The sequence below is a fragment of the Numenius arquata genome, chromosome 12 (genome assembly GCF_964106895.1).
Source record: "Numenius arquata chromosome 12, bNumArq3.hap1.1, whole genome shotgun sequence".
Lineage (NCBI taxonomy): Eukaryota > Metazoa > Chordata > Aves > Charadriiformes > Scolopacidae > Numenius > Numenius arquata.
This window is the reverse complement of record NC_133587.1, coordinates 11,743,429-11,764,022: the sequence shown is the minus strand read 5'-3', so window position 1 is coordinate 11,764,022 and position 20,594 is coordinate 11,743,429. Positions and strand designations below refer to the sequence as shown.

Here is a 20,594-nt window from a genome sequence, read left to right as displayed (position 1 = left end):
ACCAAGAACTCATTCAGGAAAAGGATTCCTACAAACCAGGAAGATGAAGTGAACCATTTTGCTCTAGACGGTGTTGAAGTGAGGGATAGGTTATCTTCAGCAGTCCCTGATAGCTCAGAAGTCTAAACACTACTGGAGATGTTGCAATTGCCCGGCTGTAGCAAACCCTTTGGAGAAGCAGGGCAGAAGGCGAGCAGGGGCGGGGAGTGCCTCTGGTTCTGCTCCTGAGCGTCTCCCCAGTGACCCTGGGCATCTCTTTTTGTCTCCGTCTCTGGTGGGGCGCGTCCATCCCTCCCTTTGTCTCTTCCTGGGAGAAGATTGTGTGTGACAGCACCGTGTGACGGTTTCTGTGCTAAGCCTTGGATCTGTGCTAAAGGTTTGTTGCTTTCTAACCCTGAGAATGGGATTAGTCTCCCTTGCATTATCTACTTGAATGCCCGTAAATTTCACCTTCTTTCATAATTTTAAACAAAGTTTGCACTCCTGGATGCTACACTGGTTTGGGAACAATTGTCCAGGCTTTCTCAGCGAGTCTGTCCTTCCTGCTGTGCCCGTGATGTTAGCTGCATTTCGCACAATGGGGAGGAAACGGGTGTGAATTTGGAAAAGCCTGAGATAAGATGCTCCAGTAAAAATTGTTCGGTGTTAGTGGATCTAAAAGAAATCCACAGGAAACCTACCTTTAACTACATTTTTAATGCAATTTCTTTTCCTCCCTGAGCTGATCAGTGACAAGTATTCCCCCTCAGCAAGATTCTCCTTATATACCCAAGTCCTCCAGGGTCTCAGTCCTGTATATACGTGTGTTAGCTAATTGGAATACAGATTTATTTGCAATGAATGTAAGGCTTTTGAAACCAGAGAGGTAACGAAGCTTAAGCTTGTGGCCGTCTCTTGTTTGCTCTTACCTTTAGCATTTTGGGTCTGGTTGTGATATCCAGATACAGACAGAATTGACTTTAAAAAGGGTCATTGGCTGCTACAGTTGCCAAGCTTTCCACTTTTCTGTCTGTTTGGATACCTTATAAACTTGCACGTACTTCCAACCAGGCTTTATTTCTTGACTGTCCTGGAGCTTTCCTGAATCCCACAGTGCTCACCGTGTGGATTTTTCCCTAGGTCCTGCTCTCGGCCGCATCCTGGCCTCCTGATGTGCAGAGACGTGATGGGCCACAGCTTTTGAAACTTAGGGCAACAGCGTATCTTCAGTTTTGCTGCTTCTTTAAATATGTACATGCAGTGCATAACTTTGTTTATTCATGTGGGTGTAGACTCATAAAGCAACAGGAAAAAATTGCTGAAACTATTTCTACCCCAGTAAGGGAAGAATGTTAATGCAGGGTATTCACGTTCTGAATGGAGGAGGCAATGGAAAATAAGTACTTCTACTCACAAAACAGTGTAGCCTTATAAGAATAAATATCATTAGGGACAAGAACAAGGTTGCTCTTATCTTATTTCCTTAAGAGACGACTCTGGACTTTTCTCTCTCCCAAGCCAGCACAGCAGCCTTTTAAGCTGTTCGCTGATGCTGGTCATTTCCCTGAAGCTTTAACTTGCTGTTCTGTTTTGTTCTGCTTTGTTAGTGGAAACATACTAATGGGTTTCAGTCTCTAACTCTTATTTATACAATTACAGGAGAATGTTTTACATCTTGGGAATCCCTGGAAACACATGTCTCTGTTCACATTTAACTTTTTTGTTTTTTGAATGCAAATAATGGGTTGAAACTTCATTGTTGCCTCTCGGTTGGGAGCCCTTTGGCATGTGTAAGAAGCAGCTATTAATTTAGCCTTTCTGTAATGATCAAACATGTATTTTCATGCTTTATAAGGCTTCCTCAGCCTTGTCCTTTGTCGAGTATCGTCTACTGCAATTCTACTTGCAGTGATTTTATGCATTTGTTACCAGCCACTGAGATCTGCTGTGGAATAGGCATATGTGAACATGCCACCTCTCCCCGAAGAGGCCACGTGAAAGGCACTGACGGGTCATTAAACCTGCTGCTGCTGTCTGCACCCTTAGCTGTTTTGCTGCAAAATGCTTGCAGTGTAGCAGTTTCTTAAGGTCAGCTTCCCTTTACACCACATAGCTGTCTCACTTACTTAAGTATTAATTACCCACAGAGCATTAGGTACCTCCCCAACAGGTGAAAAAATGAGGTGCTCAGAAAATAAGCGCTTAATCCAGTATGGCTGGAAAAAAATTTGAAGGACTCAAAACATGCACTAAAGTGTATCTGACCTTCTCTTTACAGGCTCTCACAGCGCGTCTTGCTTTACCTGCCCAGCTTCTGCAGGTTGGTTTAGACTGATGAAATGCCAGCAATGACATTTGCTTCAGTTTAACTTCATGTCCCAGAGGCTTCAGTCACACACGATAGGAGTGATCAGCCTGTGGTTTTTGTCTGGCCTCCTTAACCTATCCATGATAAACCTTTCAAGTTCGGGATGGATAAACGAGTGTACAGCTCTGCTTGCAGACTTGGTCCTGTGCCCGTCGCACTCTTGCTGTTAGCAGTTGTGTCACGTTGTTTACCTCTCTTCCTTAGATTGAAGTTGCCCCAGGGTTTCGGTGGAGCAGAAGGTGTGTGTTTCTTGTTTTGCAAAGTTTGTTTTTAAAAAGCTGCATAAGATCCTTACCTGCATAATAAAACTTTGCTGGAGAATAAACGTAACTTTTCAAGAAGTTGGTAGTAGCTATTCTAAAGGACAGAGAATGGCTTGAGACAATTCTTTATCTGTCTATCTATATTTCCCCATTAAGATTCATCACCAGGTCATTCCACAGGTTTCTTCCTTTCCCTCTGTTCAACAGCAGGGAATACAGGGCCTTAAAATGACAAGACTAATGAAGAATGTGGTAACTAAGGGGTCTGTCTTGTTCTGAAGCCAAGTTTTCCAGCAAAGTCCTTTTAAGGAAAAAAATATAATATCTGTCCATCCCTGTAGTATCTCTTGCCTGAAGTAACTGCTGAAGTGTGGAGAGGGGTTGCGAGGTCATTGGTTTTACTCTATTTCTACCAAAAGTATTAAGTTTTCAGGCTTTGGCAGAGTTTGCCGTCTGATCAGCTCTGGCTCAGCCCAGAAGGACTTTCGTCTTGCAGTAACTATAGCCTGGAAAATAGGTTGACTCAAATCTATTCAGTGATGATATATTTCTTCATTTGAACCCTTAGAAAAAGGAAGAATGCATTCTGGTGGAGTCTTAATTTTAGTAATAAAGTTCCTGCTTTAGAAAGGATAAACTGTTTGGCTTTTCTGCTGTGCTTTTCCAAGCTCCCTTTTCATGAAGCTTTCACACATTGTTTTTCTATTTCTTCCCTTATATGATTGGAAAATGAATGATCTAAGCTTTGCAACCAAGAGCTGCTCAGTGTGTTCTCCTTGTGCTTAATAAAAATTAATTCAGTTGTTTTGCAGCAAATGATAAAACTCATATTTTATTCTCGTTTGTGGAGGGAAACAGTGAGCACTGTGGTGTCAGCCTCCTTGAACTGGTGCATCAGACCAAGTGATGCACCTGAAGTGAAGTAAGTTTGTGATGTGAAGTAAGTCTGTGGTAACAGTAATTGTACTTAATTTGAATTTGATTTAAAGGATTTTAAGGATTTAGGAGTAGCTTTCCATAGCAGTGTTGATTGTGGAGATGTCTTGCCTTGCGTGTGAAGTTGCTTTTGAAAGGTGTATCTGTGCTGTTAATATGTGCCATTAAGGCACTCTGAATGAGGAAGCAGAAGCCTTGTTTCAGTATTGTAGTTGCTTTCCTTTCTTGACACTTACTGAAAACCTGGGACCTGCTTCTTTTATTTCATGCTTAGGTTACTGGGGACTCAAATTGTGGTCTCAGTGTTTCAGTCACTCTCATTTCAGGATTCCAAATGATTTGCAGTCAGCTGTTGGAGAAATAAAACAGCACAGCAAACAGACCTGCAGTACCTTTCCAGGGTAAATGTTTTATGTGTATTCTGTAGTTGTGTAAATAGGGCCATTAGGCCAGTAAATGACATATCCAGTTTCACAAAGGAAGTTTATTTTAGATTATGGTTTTCTGCTCCAGAGCATCATCCACAATACCATCATCTCTCTCTGAACATGCCTTCTGGGTATGTTTTCTGCTTTTGACACTTCTAGCTGCATATAGATGTTTTCCAGTTTCTGTATCTTTCATACCTACAGTTCTGCTTTTTTCTTTTTCAGTCTGCCCTGATTCATTGGGAAAGGTGTTGTCTCTGATACCCGGATGCTGTTCTGTTTTCAGTCCAGTAGCTTTTTGTCCCTTTTTTTTGGGCTACAGCAATGACAATCCATTTAAACAAACTCTGGAAACTGTGTAGTCAATTACTGGAACACCATCATCGTACTGTGACTTCCTCCAACTGGAATACAAATATTTTAGAGAAGTTTTAACCTCTTCCAGACTGATTAGGTGGTATTACTGTACATGCCTTAAAATTGTTAAATCAAAGCATGTAAAGTCTGAGGACTAATCCAAAGTCATAACCTCCCTACCAGTGAGGATCCTGGTCCCCTGTGCCTCAGACCATGCCACTTTCTCCATATGGTTGCTCTTCTGAGCCATATGGAGTTTGCAAATGGGCTTTTTCATCCCTGCACAGCGGTTGCTTTCTCAGGTGAACAATTAATAAATTGACCAGAACCTCCCAGAGCAACCTTTACATGTGGGATTACTGTTGCCTGTTTAGGTAATCTGCTAACCCCGGCACTATTGGTGTTGAAGATCTTGAATAATGACTAAATGCTACACTCTTTCTACTTGCTGATATAATCTGTACATTGTAAAAGTCAGTGCAACACTAAACCATTTTGATCTAATGCCTAAGGCAAAAGTACATGTTCTGTGCCAGGAATATGAAGAGCATTCTAGACACCTGGAACTACATTCACATGTTTGAACATTCGTAGCCCTTCTTGCCATCATTTCAGCAGCTGAACTTTAATAATTTTAATAGTAGTCTTTTTATAGCCAACATAAAAGAAATTAAAACTCTAAAAGTAATACAGTTTGGCAAAATAAATGGTAATAAATGATAAAACCTGAGTAACTTGAAAGTAAGAGACCTTTTTTTCTGATCATCTGCAGTTTTAAGATTCCTACTTTTGAGGAGAGCTAGGGCGGGGAGAAAAATAAGTAAAACTGTTTCATTTAGGTCATGCAGAGTCTTTTTGCTTTGCTTAGTTTTCCGTCACTACAGGTGAGAAGAAAATCGGCGTAAATAGTAAAAAGCCTGCGGTTGTGGAGTTAATGGTCTAACGGAGGTGGTGGTTGAGCTGCGAAGGGACCATTCCTCAAGTGACAGAAACGCTCATGAGAAGTATTTGGACTTGACCAGCTTTTGAACCTAACCCAGTGTTACTGAATTACCTCCCTTTTGGCTGCATAATTTAGCAGTGGAACTGGAGAAGTCTTTTTTTAAGACTGACTTCTCCTTTCCAGAGGAGAGGCTGACAAGACCCTGCTGGTTTCATCATACGTGTCCTCCATGCTGGTAGGAAAGGGCTTCTTTCTCGTACTTCAGGTTTGGGACGGCTGAATGTATGGGTGATAGAGAGCACACCGTACTCCTACACACCAGTGACCCTGAATGAGTATGCTTCTCTTGTAACAAATAACTAATATTGAGGCACTGGACTTAAACTGGGGCAGAAATCTCAGCCACTCCTCTGAAGCAGAAGTGTCACTGGAGTAACAAGAAGTTAAAAACGGGGTTTTTTTTGACTGGATTTTTGATGCTGCGTCTTCAGATTTGGGTTTAAATCAAGTAAGCTTAAATCGCCTTTCAGGACATCAGTGTAGAGAAGCGTTGAGATGAGGCTTCGAACGGATGAAATAGGAGCGCACACACCAGTTGAGGTGTTTCTAGGCTCTCTAATGAGAGGAAAAGCAATTGGGGTGTTGCTGGAACCAGAAGGAAAACACAAAAAGTCCTTATCCCCAGCACCTGGTAAAACATTTCAAAAGAACAAAGGCAGCTGGCACAAACCTTTCTGTAAGCAGGTTAATGAGGTATTGAAATTATGCCCACAAAAACTTGAAAGAAGGTGAACCAAAAGACAGCAAATATGGAAGGCTAATAGATTTCTCTGGAAGAGCTACTGTTAACCAGAAATTGGGGTTACCAGGTGTCAATTTGCCATCTATCTCGCTTAATGTAGGAGAAATGAGAAGGACCAGATTGTTGCTCACATCTTTTTTTCTCAGTTCTTAAAAAAAAAAAAAAAAAAAAAAAAAATCTAATGCAAAATGATGAAAATGGTATAAAATGTAGTGGGATAAAATGGCATCCAGAGTGTTCTGTATCACATGGCAGCGATAACGTTCTCAAATAATATTGATGGTTTTGCTGACTGGGCATACAAGAACTTATGCCCCTCTCTGTGGCTTGAGGATTTTATTAGAAAAGTTGCTGTCAAAACTGAAATATTGATGTCAGAAGTAGGCCTGCTTCCCTTGATTGTGCTATGGAAGTAATCTTTCTGGGGAGGGGTGGGGTGTGGAGGAGGATGTTCGGAAGTGTTTTAGAAGCAAATGAATTAGTGTAATGAATTACAACGGTATAGTCCCACATAATTGTTTTGTCACCAGACTAATCGGTTAATGCAGGGGTCGTTCTTGTTATGAACAGAGGCTGCTCGCCTTCCTCTCCGTTGCCATCCTGCCTCTCCAGGTGGCAACTGCCTGCTGCAGGAGGGCTTCCTTTGACTCCATTGCTGTTCTTGTCGTGCTGTAGTTAGAGATGCCTAACCTTTTACAGCTCTGTTCCTGGAGAAAGAGTAAAACTGTACTGTTCCAGTAGTCCGTATATACAAGTATTGCAAATAGGGTTATGACTCAGCCTTTCCCCGGAGACTTAGTGGTGGAGCGAAGGCGAGGGGTGGGGGTGGGGGGCAAAACAGAGCCACAGACCAAAAGTGCTTAGAATTTCCCATCTTTAAATCAGGCATCCTTGTAATTAAACAGAGTTGAGAGATGAATCAACGTACAAAAATGCAGAGCTGCTCGTGATTGTTGGAGGTACAGGGGGAATGGCAGGAATAGTACAGGGACTGCAGTAATCTTTTGGAGACATACCAGGCTCAGCATTAACAGACAGAGATCCAGTGCCAGAGACGTCAAGCTTTCGAGAACAGAGGAGATGCCAAAAGCTCTGTTTGGGTTAGAGGATACTGAAGGGAGAGCCTTAGGGGGAATGGATCCTTGCCCAGTGAGTGTAACCCCTGTCCCTGCTGTAACCTTGATGCTGGAGAGAGACTTTTCAATTTTAAATATCACACGAGTTTTCTGGGGTTTGAACTTTGCTCACAGTAGAGAGTGGATTTTGCTAATGCTCTTGGAGAAGGAAAAGTATTTATCTCCTTGTTTAGCATTAGAGTGAGCAGACATACTTAACGGAAGGCGTAAAAGGCAGGAAACAAATCTAAATGTGTGATAATGTCTGACCTCATTCTGGACCTATTCAACTGCTCATCGGCTGCAAGCTGGGAGAGACTTACTAGAGGCTGGAAGGTTCTTCTAGGAATCCATACGCTAAATATATCAAAGAAGTTATATTACAGCCAGGAACACTTCTGTTGATCACTTCTGTGTTGATGAGCTTTGGTGCAGGGCGACCCACTGTGTCTTGTTTTGTCCCCAATCCAGTCATCTGTTGCCTGTGGAATTCAGTTGGAGGTGATGCTGTATTGGTTTCTGAGAAGTGAGTATACAAACTGGAGTGAAATGGCTAAATTTGTTTCATGTCAGCCACCCAATAACCATCAACTTGGACTCCTGGATAAAGCCAGTCTGGAACAAAGCACTTCTTGTGTGATATGCCAAAAAAAGAATTCTGTCCTTTTTAATGACCCAGCCTGCTGAACTTCAGCCAGCTCCACCCTCAAAAAAAAAAAAAAAAAAAAAAAAAAAAAAAAAAAAAAAAGGCAAGAGCTTGAATGCCTTCTGAGGACACACATGTGTCTTCTCAAGACTATTTAATAAACTCTTTTGAAGTTCTTTGTTCTTAACCTACCTCATGGCATTGTGTCGGGAAGCAACGCCATTGAGTCTGAATAATAGGCAAATAGTCCAGAATAATTGAATTCTTAGGAGACATGTCTGGGAGGTGGCACACTTACCTCCATGGAGAAGTACTGAATTGACAGTGTTCAAGTACTTACCCAGTCTGGGCTGGGCTCAGGTGGAAGCTCTGGTCCCAGTTTTCCCCTTCTGCTTTCAAGACCATGCACGCAACCTCCTGTTCCCAGCCCCTTTGGGCTGCCTTTTAGCCCAAAAACCTCTATGAACCACCTTCCTGCCAGAAATCCTTTGGTAGACAGCAAAGGAAAGCTGAGCGGTGTGACCAATACTGGCAAGCAGAGCTCATTTAACTGGTCAGACGCTTTTTTTTTTTTTTTTTTTTTTTTTCCTGCTGGACGAGGCTTTAATTGTGTGAAAATACCGAATCATTGCAAGCAGTGCAGAGGATTGAGGAAATAGATGTCTGACTCCAGCATTTCCAGGGTATAGTCCTGGAACTACTTTTCAAGAGTAAATATTAATTTCAACTGGAAAGCATGAGTCAGCTGAAAGGAAATCTAGTGATGAAGGTAAACGACTCTTCTGTTTTGCCCTTTTTTTGTGAAAAATAATCTTGTGGTTGTAAGCTCTAAAGAGAATAGTATTGAGCTCAGTTGCGCATGTTTTCCGTCGATTGGTTGGCAGAAAAAAAAAGACACTATGTTGGTATGTGCGTCCTTCAAAAGTGAATATGTTATAAAATGAGTGTACATAGTTCTATGTATAGCATCATGATGGTTTTTCTAGCAATTTACTTATTCATCAAGTGTAAATAGGTGACTGTTCACTTCAGCCAGTGCTTTAGGAATCAGTGAGTGAACTCTCTGTGGAATAAAACCCAAGCAGTTTGCAAACAGCCTGAGCTTCCAGCTACTGGCTAAACTGAGGAATTGTAAGTGTGAAATGCACTGCGAAAACATTTTTGCCAGTGAAATATGTGTTGTCCTGGTGGGAAGAAGGGTTCCGAGAAATTGCTTCTTGGCAGTTCAGAGTGTAGGTGTCCGGTCCCCACGCAGTTTGCTGGAGATGCCTGCTGTGAAATAGATTTCGCTGTTTAGGTACTTGAAAACTCTTTAGGTGTTTTATGCTATAACACCAAATGTTTCACATAACCTGCCACGTGCCTGTATATCAAAATACAGAAAACTAAATCTTGTGCTTTAAATGTACATAGTGTATACATACACCAAGGCACTAAGCAAATGTTGCCATGTTCAGGAGGATCAAGGAAAGATGTAGAAGGCAAGTTGGAGGCTTGAACGTCAGTGTACATATCTTGGTTGTTGTTGTCTTACTGCAGGTGTCTGAAAAAAATAGCTGAAGTTACAGAAAGCAAGAGATTAAAACCATATTCTGGGGAAATGTGACTGTGGGTATGTTTCCACTAAAACCAGTTGAATGTTTTGAGGTTATAAGAGCTGGTGTCAGTTTAGGAGAAAAATGAATGTGTGGTGAAAGAGTTGGAGTCAGGAGGCTGAGCTTGTTCCTGGGGCTGCAATGCATTTCCCATGTGACTGAAAGTCACAAAATCCTTGTCTTGCAGTTTCCTATTCTTAGTGAAGGGACAATAGCCTTTTTAGAGGCTACTATTACTTTACAATTAATTAAGCATTAATACCTTACATCCAAAATCTCTGGTGGAAATTCTGGTGCTATGATCTGAAAACAGTTGCCAAAGTCAGCACAGCCTTTTAAGTATCCTGAGAAGGTTACTTAATTTGAGTTGCATGTTTGAAAAAAACAAACAAACAAACAAAGAAAAACCCAAACCACCCAACCCTGGAGGGAGTCTTTGGACATGCACACACGTCACACATTATGGTGACCTTGACTGTAAATGATAGTGCCTTTTGAGGTACTAGTTCAGCCTCAGCTCCTTTTTGATCTACTTATAAAGAACATTTAAGGACCTAAAGATGCTTGTAAATGAGTTTATTTACAGTTCAACTGTGTTGCTCATTTTCTGTGCTGGATCTATTTCCTTGGTGCTTTAAAGGACTTTACAGTACAGTTGTCGCTGAGGATGGGAGATGTCACTCGGAGTAGAAGTTGATACCAATAAAATTGCTGTGTTCGTGTAGATTTACTTGAGTGCCATCTCGCGTTTCTGACCTGTCACTTAATTTGGCTGGTCGTAACCTGTGTAGGTGGGCTCCCACCATCACATACTCATTACAGCTGTCACCTCTTGGTTTTCCAACTGTCACCAGTTGGATTTTCTTGGTGGGGCTGTGATAGGAGGGAGGTAAGTGTCTCCTGCAGAAGAGAAGTGCGAGGAGAGAATTCCTAGCCCTCTTTTGTTTTCGCCTTTTCTTTGCCTCTTTCCTCATTACTCCCCCTTTCCCTTGCTGTGTCCCTGTCATGGCAAGCACTGCTGGGGATAAGATTTAAGATTTTAAATTGGGCTGGGGGCTGTATTGTGTAGACTAGAAACTTGTGGAAGTAGTGGTCTAAATTCTAGAATTCAGCAAGCCTAACATTTCAGCTTTATGCACCGTTCCTGTATCCTTATAATCTATTTGACATGAAATACTTAGAGGCATAGGAAGCTGAGTTTCCCATCTGCCAAGTAAGATTGAACTTGCTATAGCCATACTCAGCTATTTAATAAGAAGGGTCTGTAAAGCATTTAAAGGTCATTGAGCTAAAGACCGTGTAAAGGCAGCCGTTGCCAAGACGAATTAACTTGTGCTGCAGGAACAATGAATCCACTTAGGACCTCTGAAACTAAGATTTTTTTGTTACAAATTTTGAATCACAGAAAATACTGGTACGGGGCGGGGAAAGTTGCAGAGGTTTATGAGGGAGGCGTGGAGTTTTCTCCCAACTTCATTTCTTAATTTTTTTTTTTTTTTTTTTTTTTTTTTTGCCTCTCTGCTTGCAGATTCTCACAAACACAAAGACAAACACAAAGACCGAGAACACCGGCACAAAGAGCACAAGAAGGACAAGGAAAAAGACCGGGAAAAGTCCAAGCACAGTAATAGGTGAGGAAAAAGTCGATGAAGTCCTCGTAGGCTAAAACAGTGTTACACGTTCAGTCTTGCAAGAGTTACTCTGACAATATATGAGGATGGAATTTTGAGTGTGGTTTGAGTGTAGGTGCTATAAGCCTAACTTCTGTCACTGCATGCATTTCCCTATGGGTCCCTGAAGCGGTGAATCTTTCAAATGGGAGCCAATGCTTACGTATAAAAGATTATTGTAGCTTAGTGTTAAGGCATTGAAAACTAGTTTAACTTCACCTCCATGAAGATGGATTGGTTTTGTTCATAGTCTTGTTTTGTGTGTGGTTCCAATTGTTTGTCAGAAATGCGAAGCTCTCTCGAGTGTTGCTGTAAACCCCACTGTTGTAGCATAGATGAACCTGATGTGATTAGTAAGCCTCCTCATAATTAGAAGTGTCTGGAAAGCTGGTCCCTGGAATGATGATGTCCTTGGCCTGCTACCATAATGGCTGTATGTCCCGACTCTGTGAGGCAGTGTTCTGAACTTCTGCTAGGTTAGATGATGAATTTGAAAGGATTGCGTGCTGTTTTGTCTGATGTGATTGATATACTACCCTGCCACTATATGAGGAAGGTGTTTCATACCAGTCGCCTCCCATCTCATTCATGCTGAACATAAGCGCTTATTTATTCTGTGATGACCTGTAGCTCTTGAGGTGGTGGTGAATTCCACGCCCCAGTTAATACCATCCCCTGCAAGAACCAGGATGTGCAGGTTTGTCTGTGGGGATTTGGTTGTGATGGAGCACAGGGCAAGTACGTCACACCTAGGATGTTACTCAGAAAAGCTTTCCTAGGTGTAATTCCTGACGTAGGAGAGCCACGGAGTCTACATTGACAATGAAACTTGCCAAAATACAGTCCCTGGAGGGTAAGTTTCTGTTGTGACATTTGGTGAATGGCAGATAGTGTTTATGCTGTGGCCAAGCAAGTGTTACTAACTAATTGCTGTGCAGCTGTGATAACACAATCTAAAAATGAATAAAAAAGCTTGTGCTAACAATCATTTCTTTTAAAAAGAAGCCCGGAAAGAAGGAGAGAGTCTGTGATGAGCAGTGGGTTTGTTTTATTGGGGTCGCGCTGTGTTTGCGTTTCTGTGACCTTTTGAGAAGTTACACAACCTTACTGTTCCATAATATGTTTCTTCTTTTTTCTTGAGAGTGAAGAGTTGACAGCGGGGGGGGGGGGGGGAAATCTAGGCCAAATAACTTGCAGCATTTACTGGCTTCCACAGCAAAGATGAAATGCTTTGGACACATTATTTGCACTCTTCTTTGCTCACATATCTATATTGCCTTGATTTCTGATTTTCACTTTTCTGATCTTCAAGCATGCACCCCAAAATTGACTGTCTGGCATTTCCAGATGTTCATTGCTTCACTTGAAAAAAACATTCTCCTGCAATTTTAGCAAAGTACACCCTTTTGTAAGGAGTAATATAAACTATCTTTAAATTTCCAGAGTTCATTAATGATTTGATCTTACTTGTGTAGGAGTTCAAAATGGTCAGCATATTTTTAACTGAAAGAACTAATTGTGACATAACTTGAAGCCGCACGCTACTGATTATGTAAACAATAAATACCGAAACAGTGGAAAGGAGATAAGAATGGCTAATGTGTTTTGTGAGATGTAGCTCATGAGATATGTAATCATGCTTTATCTTCAAGTAACTCCTTCCTCCCTACACTGTTGCCTTGAAATCCCTGCAAGGAAGACACCACGTTTTCTAGGCACTGTGCCTAAAGCTTCCAGTCACTTCCATTTATCTCTTAAGCATTCATTTGTCCTGTGAGCACAATATGCTGCATCTTTGAGTCCCATAATAGGGTACACCTATGTGGATAGCATGATTGAGTGCATACATCTGCAGGGCATGTTTTGGGAAGAAGTGACAATAAAATTGGCTTGTTCCACCCGCCCCTACACAAGGTGGTACTTCGCTTCCCCAGGCTCAGTGTGCAGCTTGTAAAAGTTTTCTATAAGTGTTTTCTGCCTTTCAAAACCACCACCTTACAAATTAATGTATTAGTGCTGAATCATAAGATCCGATCTTGAAGGTGGTGCTTGGGCAGGGTGATGTGGTACTTGGGGAGGACACACGTACGCTGCTGTGGTTGGATCGCTCCTCCAGGAGTGCTCTAAAATCTTCACCAGCCCCTTCACAGGGTACGTGACTGCTTACTGTGTAAAGCCAGCTGACTTCTAAGACAAGCTTTTTAGAAATAACTGACTTCATAATTGAAATTTCAGCATTTCTTCCACAAATCCTTTGATTTCAGCTGTCATCCACAATTCCGTAAGTGTAAGTTGTGTCTGTAAGGATTATGTTTAGGTAACTACTGTCTTGTGAAGGAGATAGCCCAGCAACTCGCAACATGGGGTGGAGGAAGATGTGTGATGAGCAGGGAATTACTTAGAGGGGAACTGCTGGAAGGACCTGAATGGACCACGTCTTGTGGCCAGGAGACTGCCAAGTGTTCTCATGGAAGGTGTGGATCCAAGGATGGCAGGATGGGGAAGGGCTGAAGCAAGCCACGTTTCAGTTCAGTTTCTGTTACTACAGTCACTACAAAAATACTTTCCTGGACAGAGCCAAGATGAACAGAGAAGTCTGAATTTTAGGATGGCCTGTGTGACTGTCCAGTGTCCATCACTGTCGTACCACCAAGCAGATGGGTGGCACTGGGGAGGGGGCATTTGATCACTTTGCCATTTTTAATAGCTCTTGATTCTGCCGCCAGTGGGAGGGGAGGAAATTGCATTGTGGGGAAATACAGCAGAATTGTCCTCTTTCAGAAGGGCTCTCAGCTGGGATATAACTCTGGGGTGAGTCTGTTTACAAAGGCCTGCAGTGACAGGACGAGGGGCAATGGCTTTAAGCTGGAGAAGAGTAGATTTAGATTGGATATTAGGAAAAAGTTCTTTACCATGAGGGTGGTGGAACACTGGAACAGGTTGCCCAGGGAGGCGGTTGAGGCCCCTCCCCTGGAGATATTCAAGGTGAGGCTCGACGAGGCCCTGGGCAACCTGGTCTAGTTGGGGGTGTCCCGGCTGACTCTGGGGAGGTCGGACTAGAAGACCTTTGGAGGTCCCTTCCGGCCCGGACCATTCTATGATTCTATGATAACAAGACCAAAAGCAAAATTGTTCTTGGGGTAAGAAGAGTGAGGGCTCTGTGATTGCCATACTTCACTAGTTTTGAAAGTCTTGATTTAGCCCTTTGTAATAGAGACATCCAAAGGGCTGGTTCTAGGTCCAGTTTATCTTGGTACTTTGTTGTAATGGCTGGCACTGCTGAAAGAAAGATTCCTCATGCAGAAGTTCAGATGCAAATGGAAGAAGCGCATTGTTAGCTGTGCTTACTAAACAGGGATACTCCTTTTTCAACCCATCCGCTGCCTGGGCAAAGGGTTTTCTTGACACTGAGCTGGTAAATGTCCATCTTCTCTGGTGTTTTGAATAATACCTGCTAGGTAGCATACTGCTGACAGCAGCTGGTCATCAGCAAGTTTGCAATGCTTGTCATTTTGGAAAAGAAAACTCCCTAAGTTTGACAGTTCTTTTAAGCCCTTTGCAGTGAGGTAAGTGGTCAACATCTGTGTGGTACAAGAGGCTTTCATGGTCACTCCCCATCTCATTATGACTTGCTGTAAAGACTCTCCTGGGTTGAGGGTCTTGATTTTATAAGCAAAGGTGACGAAGTGCCTCTTCCAAAACCCAACCGTGCAATAGAGGCACCATGTTACTGTCTCTCCACAGTGACCATCCAGCACCTCTCATCTCCAGCAAAAACATCAAACTGCAGGGGACCACAGCAGACCTCTGAGAGCCTCTGCCCTGCTGAGGGTTGTGCCAGCCATTTTCATAGGGGATAGTTCTTCACAGAAGAATTGTGAAGGAAAAAAACCCTACCTATTTGTACTGAAGTTTCTCCTTTGCCAAAGAAAAAGAAGTGAAAAATAGACATTAGTCTGTTAGAAATTAAACAAAACATAGCAAGAATGTAGGGTATTCCGGTGTTTTTTACCTGTGTGGGGAACTTCTAAAGCACTTGATAGGAGTCTGTCACCTGTTGCTAAAATTGAAAATGAATCCTTTAGAAAAGTTTATGTTAGATTAATAGAATTGCATGTAAATCTTCAGAAAATCCACTCTGTACTTCAGAAAAGCTGCTGTGTTATTGCGAAAGATGCGCTGGATCTTTGATAATTCTCAAAGAGGTTGAACAGTGCTTGAGCAGAAATCCAAGCTATTGTTGTCTGTGAAACTTGGGTTTTTACCTGCGTGGTGTTTTATACAGAGCGTGTGAAGAGTCCCCTAATTGCGTTCTGAGAAGTACAGTGCTGCGTCGGACATTGTACTTGGTTAAGAGCGTTGTCTGGTTGTGTTTGAAGCAGATCGTTTTTATGTCTGTCTGTAACAGTTTGACAATTTCATTTCCTGCCCTGTACTCAAAAAAGGCTTTTAAAATAAAACCTGTATCAAGAAGGCAGAATGACTCCAATGCAGGAGAATAAATGTTTCCTGTATCCAGACTCTGAAGGATCTAAACTGCCAAGATAAGTCTCAGAAATACCTAAAATAGATAATTTTGAGTTCATGTGGCAGAAGTGTGTGGAGTGGTATGTAGAACTTCTTAATTTTGCTTCTTGCTTTCGTCCTCTCCCACTCACAAGATGACACTTCTGTATCTTAACCACTCATTTACAGCTGTAGTAAACTGGGAGAGAACATTTGTATGCCTCAGATCTTCTCCATCACCCCGCAAGGAAAGAAAATGCAAAGCCCACTTAAGAAAAATCCGTATCAAAGGATAAATCCACATCGCTACAGAGCAATCTTTATCAAGCGAAGTGTTTTCTTTTGCTGCTTTTCTCAGCCCTGTACTTCCCGATCCCCAAAAGAAAAATCTAATACCCACCCATTAAATATAAATGTCAGTGGTTAAAAAAATGAAATGAAACAAATCTGATGTGGCAAGAGGTTTCTGATCTGTGGGAGATGAGCATTTCAAACAAGGAGACCATGTATAAGAATGGAATAATGGGGCCTTTGAAGCCAAGACGTTAGAGATTGGGTTTGAAGCGTTTGCAGGAACCAGTGTCTTTCTGCCCGGTGTCTGGAGCTTTGTGTAGGGAGTGTGGGTGCCGGGAGAGCACAGGGTGCAGGAATGGCTGTGACGGGCACTGGGAGTGAAGAGGCTGCTCTCGCAGCGCTGATCCGGCTTGTCAATGTGACAAGCGTCTGAGCTGCAGGAAGAAAAATCTTCTGTCAGATTGCATATTTCCTCCGTTTACTAAATCTCTTGCGATCACAGCTTGAGATGAACAGAAGCGTGGAACACATAAGGGATTTATAGACCTGATCTTCACTGGCATCCTCTAAGTTTTATGGTTTTGCTAGGAAAAACACAGATTCCAGGCATTTGCTAGTTGTGAATGAAGATAAATTTCAGTTCAGACTTCTTGCACACCTCCTCTGATTTAGTATGTGATCCTGAACTGCTAAGAATTGGGGGCAGGAAGAGGCCGGGATATCTGATGAAGAGGAAAACGGAATTTTGAAAAAAGATTTTAGCACCCCCGTTCCCTAGGGGGAAAAGGGGGTTGTTTTTATTCCCCATTTGAGTGCACCGTTCACCTTGATCAGCCTTCTAATGTGACACTGCCTTCCAGTAGTAAAAATTTTTGCTTTTCATTTAGTATACCTGATTCTCACACATCCATGGAAAGTGCATGCTAAGCCTGATTCTTGTCTCAACATACGAATATCGTTCTACTTTCTAGTATTTTTACCAGCTGTTGATTAGTCCAGCTTTTTATCTCGTTCCTCTTGCTGGAGGCTTGATCTGTGAAAAGTGAAATGACTCCTTTCAATTTTGGGAAAAGCAGTTTCAGGGTTTTTTTTTTTTTTAATGTATTGCTGAAATCACAGCAGAACCAGTGGGATTCACATGTTCGTTCCCTGGAATACCATATGATAACCCTCTACCAGCGAGCATAAAATCCTGCAAACCAGCTGAAGACTTGTCCTTCGCTGGTGTCTGAAATGCTCCCTGCACAGTCAGCCCTTCCTTGGTATGCGTTAGTCTGAATAGGATCACAGTTTTCCATTAATGCTGCATTACGTCAAACAAGATGGGGGCTGCGTAACCTGTGCTCTGTCCCTATTGTGTTTCTAAGATTTCACTAAAATCACAGCTCCCTGTTATTTTACGCTTCAGTGGCATCACAGCAGCTCCCGAGGAGGCAAGCAAAGCTCCGCTTCCAGCAGGCTCTGGTGCCTGCTAGTAGCGGATTCCCAGTCACGAGCTAATTACAGCTGAGAAAATGAGAGAGAGAGGAAATAAGAGACACTTTAGATAAAGCATCCTTCCCAGCTTGTGATTTTGAAGCTGGAATGGAAAGGGCCTGGGAAGGGATTATTAACGTACATAAATGGCACCTGAAGAATGCGGTATTAAATTACTGCAAAGCTGTTGTGGTCTGAAGAAGGAAGCCGTGATCTGCACATCTGCCATTCTTTGGAAACACTTTCCACTTGTGACTTTCCCATGTGATGGTAGCTCGAGCAGCTGCTGCCAGGTGCCTGCGCTGTCTTCCTCTCCTTTCCTCTCCCCTCCTCTTCTTCTCCTCCCTCCTGCAGCCATCCCCACTGGGAGATGCAGCCAGGCCTTCCAGGGAAACAACTCCTTCTCTTGTGTTTACGGCTTCATGTGTTTCAGCCTGAGCTCTCCAACGCCTTCCTATGTCCTTGATCACAGGAAAACGCTCAGTGGAAGATACTAAACAGCTAGAAAAAAGGCTGTAGTGCTTTAGGAGATGCATTTCTACTCATCATCCTTTGTCTGAATCAAACCAGTACCATGACACGTCTCTGGTTGAGGTAATCCCTGGTTCTGCCCATATTCATCGAGTCATAGAATGGTTGAAGTTGGAAGGGACCTTAAAGATCACCTAGTTCCAACCCCCCTGCTGTGGGCAGGGATACCTCCACTAGAGCAGGTTGCTCAAAGCCCCATCCAGCCTGGCCTTAAACACTTCCAGGGATGGGGCATCCACAACTTCCCTGGGCAACCTGTTCCAGTGCTTCACCACCCTCACAGTAAAGAATTTCCTCCTAATATCTAATCTAAATCTCCCCCCTTCCAATTTAAAACCATTACCCCTTGTCCTGTCTAATGTGGTCTCCTACTGTACTTTGTTACCTTTAAAATAGAACCCAACAATGCAGGTTGTCAGCATTAAGCACCTTCGGAGGTGCAAAACTGCCATTGCAGTGGTTCAACTATAATGGTCTGAGTGAAAAGGAAGATGTTGTTTTGTCAGCAAAGCTGGGTATTCCAAAAGCAGACTGTGAATGACTGTTTTATGATCCAGTTGTCCTCTTTTCAGGCTAACTTGCACTGAAGCTTCCCTCTATTTTGTGGGGATTTTGCTGTCCTACTTGAGTGACTTCAAGCTGACTTGTTGGCAGAGGGGTATGTGCAGCAAAGGGAATGAAGGATCCACAGTGCTCTGAGACGTGAATTCGGAAAAAATTATCTGAGTGCACGCAGTCTTGAGACATTTTTGTTTGGTTGTGTTTGGTTTCTTTAAAGAAAAGTGAGTAATTTCAGTTTTGTATCAGCCAGGAAGACGTGCTTCTGATCTTTAAATTGTTCCCAGTTCCTCCTAATAGCAGCTTTGGGATTATCTGGAAATAGCTTTCTGATAGAAGGCTGAAACCCCTTCTTCAGGGTAAGGATGGCATCCTGTTGCCCTCTCTTTTCTTTTGAGATTAGCGTGGTGGTTAAATTGTGTTCCCCTGGAGGCTTGCAGAAGTATTTTAGCCAAATGACAGACCAGAGCTGCTCAGCTTGCTGACCCAGTTAATATCTGAGAAGCTTCCTTTGCTTTTGGAGGAAAAATAATAAAAAATTAGTCTTCTCAGGATTGTTGCTTGAGGCCTTTGTTATCAGCTCATTTCCGAATGAGCTTTTCTGAGAGATGCAGGTTTCAGGCCCTCCTAGGGAAGAGGGGCTCATCCATTCAGCCTTGCACGTGGCAGAAAGTTCTGGAGTGAGTTGTTGAAGTCAGAGCTGTGGTCCTGTGTCTAGAGACATGGAGGGCTCACAAGCAGCCTACTTGCAAATGAGGGAAAGAAATTTATGCTTTTTTTTTTTTTTTGCCCCACATTGGAGCAAGTAGCACATGAAATCAGATTTTTATCTGGGGAGTTTCTTCCTGTTGCATACCAGGAGCAGCAGCAAGCAGGACCTCAGGGCCCAGCCACCAATACTGCTGTTTGGAAAATGAAGCTGCAGACTGAAACTGGAGACAGAGTTTCACTGGGTTATCTGAGCCCACGTTGCTTTGGTGAGAAATCTTACAGCTCACTGCAGAGCAAAGGGGAAGTGTAGTCTTGTAACTAAAAAATAAAAAACCCAGCAACTGAGTCAGGAATCCAGACTTCTTGATCCTGACTCCAGTGCTGAAAAATATTAGCTATAGATTAGATTCTATAACAGCTTTTCAATGGTGGCCACTTACTCTCTTTTGAGAGCGATGTCATTTGAGCTTCTTAAGCAAGCCTAAATTTTTAGCACTTTTTTTATTCCAGCCGTATCAACACACACAAAAATTGTCACTGCTTCTCTAGTCCAATGGGATTTTCTTATTTTTTCTATATTAGCTTTGCAGGTGTAGATTGTTACCTATTAATTTGCTTTTAAACACGTTTTTTGTACATCCCAGGGCTCTACTAGTCACATATTGAAAGCTGGTGCTTTTGGCTGCTAGTGAGAATGAATATGGTGCTTTTGAAAACTTTAACTTTTTTTTTTCCACTTTTTTTTGCTATTCCAAACTACCAAGCAACAGACAATGTCATGAACTTTACCTTAACTCCATTGATTGCTGTGTGTACCAATGTTTTAAATTGTACAACAATTGCAAATTGTTGTTTGAGTAAAGCGTGTTATTTCAGGTAGGATTTAAATACCAAATAAGAACGAGTCAGAAAATAGACACAAGCAGATTGGCAGAGAACAAAATGGGCCTAAGGCTTGCATGTTTGTTCATTGTGGTTTTTCCTGTATGATGATACACCTTTGTAGTTGTAAAACTTAAATCTTTCGCAAACAATACCAAGTCAGAACTTCCAGACCTTCCCGAGTTTAAAAATGATTAATAAGATGTGTGGGATTTGTTCTTTCAGACTGTCAATAAGAATCTAGTTGGAGCAAAGGAAGATGAAATAGGTGTTTTGAGTCTGAGATAGCAATGAATAAACAGGGTACAGGTGGTGGTGTGTCAGATCTGAGCAGGAGCTGCTTGCGGGTTTCCGAGATCCAGTGTCAGGATGTTCTGTGTATGTACTCGCATGTCCTGATCACACCGTGTACACAACACGATCTGCTGGGTAAGAATAGTCTGCAGTTGTTGAAACTTCACTCGCAGGCAACATGTGGTGCTGTGTGTCTTATCTACAAGAATTTCTAGAGTGCCAGTTGCCTCTTAATATTTA

At 42.4% G+C, this 20,594-nt stretch overlaps 1 protein-coding gene across 2 annotated transcripts in view; it reads left to right on the top strand.

Annotated features, from left to right (window-relative positions):
- Positions 1 to 20,594, top strand: part of TOP1 (DNA topoisomerase I) — a 71,875-nt gene that overhangs the window by 20,081 nt on the left and 31,200 nt on the right. The window contains exons 3-4 of one of the 2 annotated variants that reach the window (XM_074157434.1): positions 3,873 to 3,947; positions 10,961 to 11,063. Coding sequence is in view for 1 of the 2 variants with exons in the window: in XM_074157433.1 (XP_074013534.1) it covers positions 10,961 to 11,063 (103 nt within the window). In the remaining variant the exon portion in view is untranslated. The remainder of the gene's footprint in view (positions 1 to 3,872; positions 3,948 to 10,960; positions 11,064 to 20,594) is intronic. The other variant, XM_074157433.1, reaches the window with a different exon arrangement.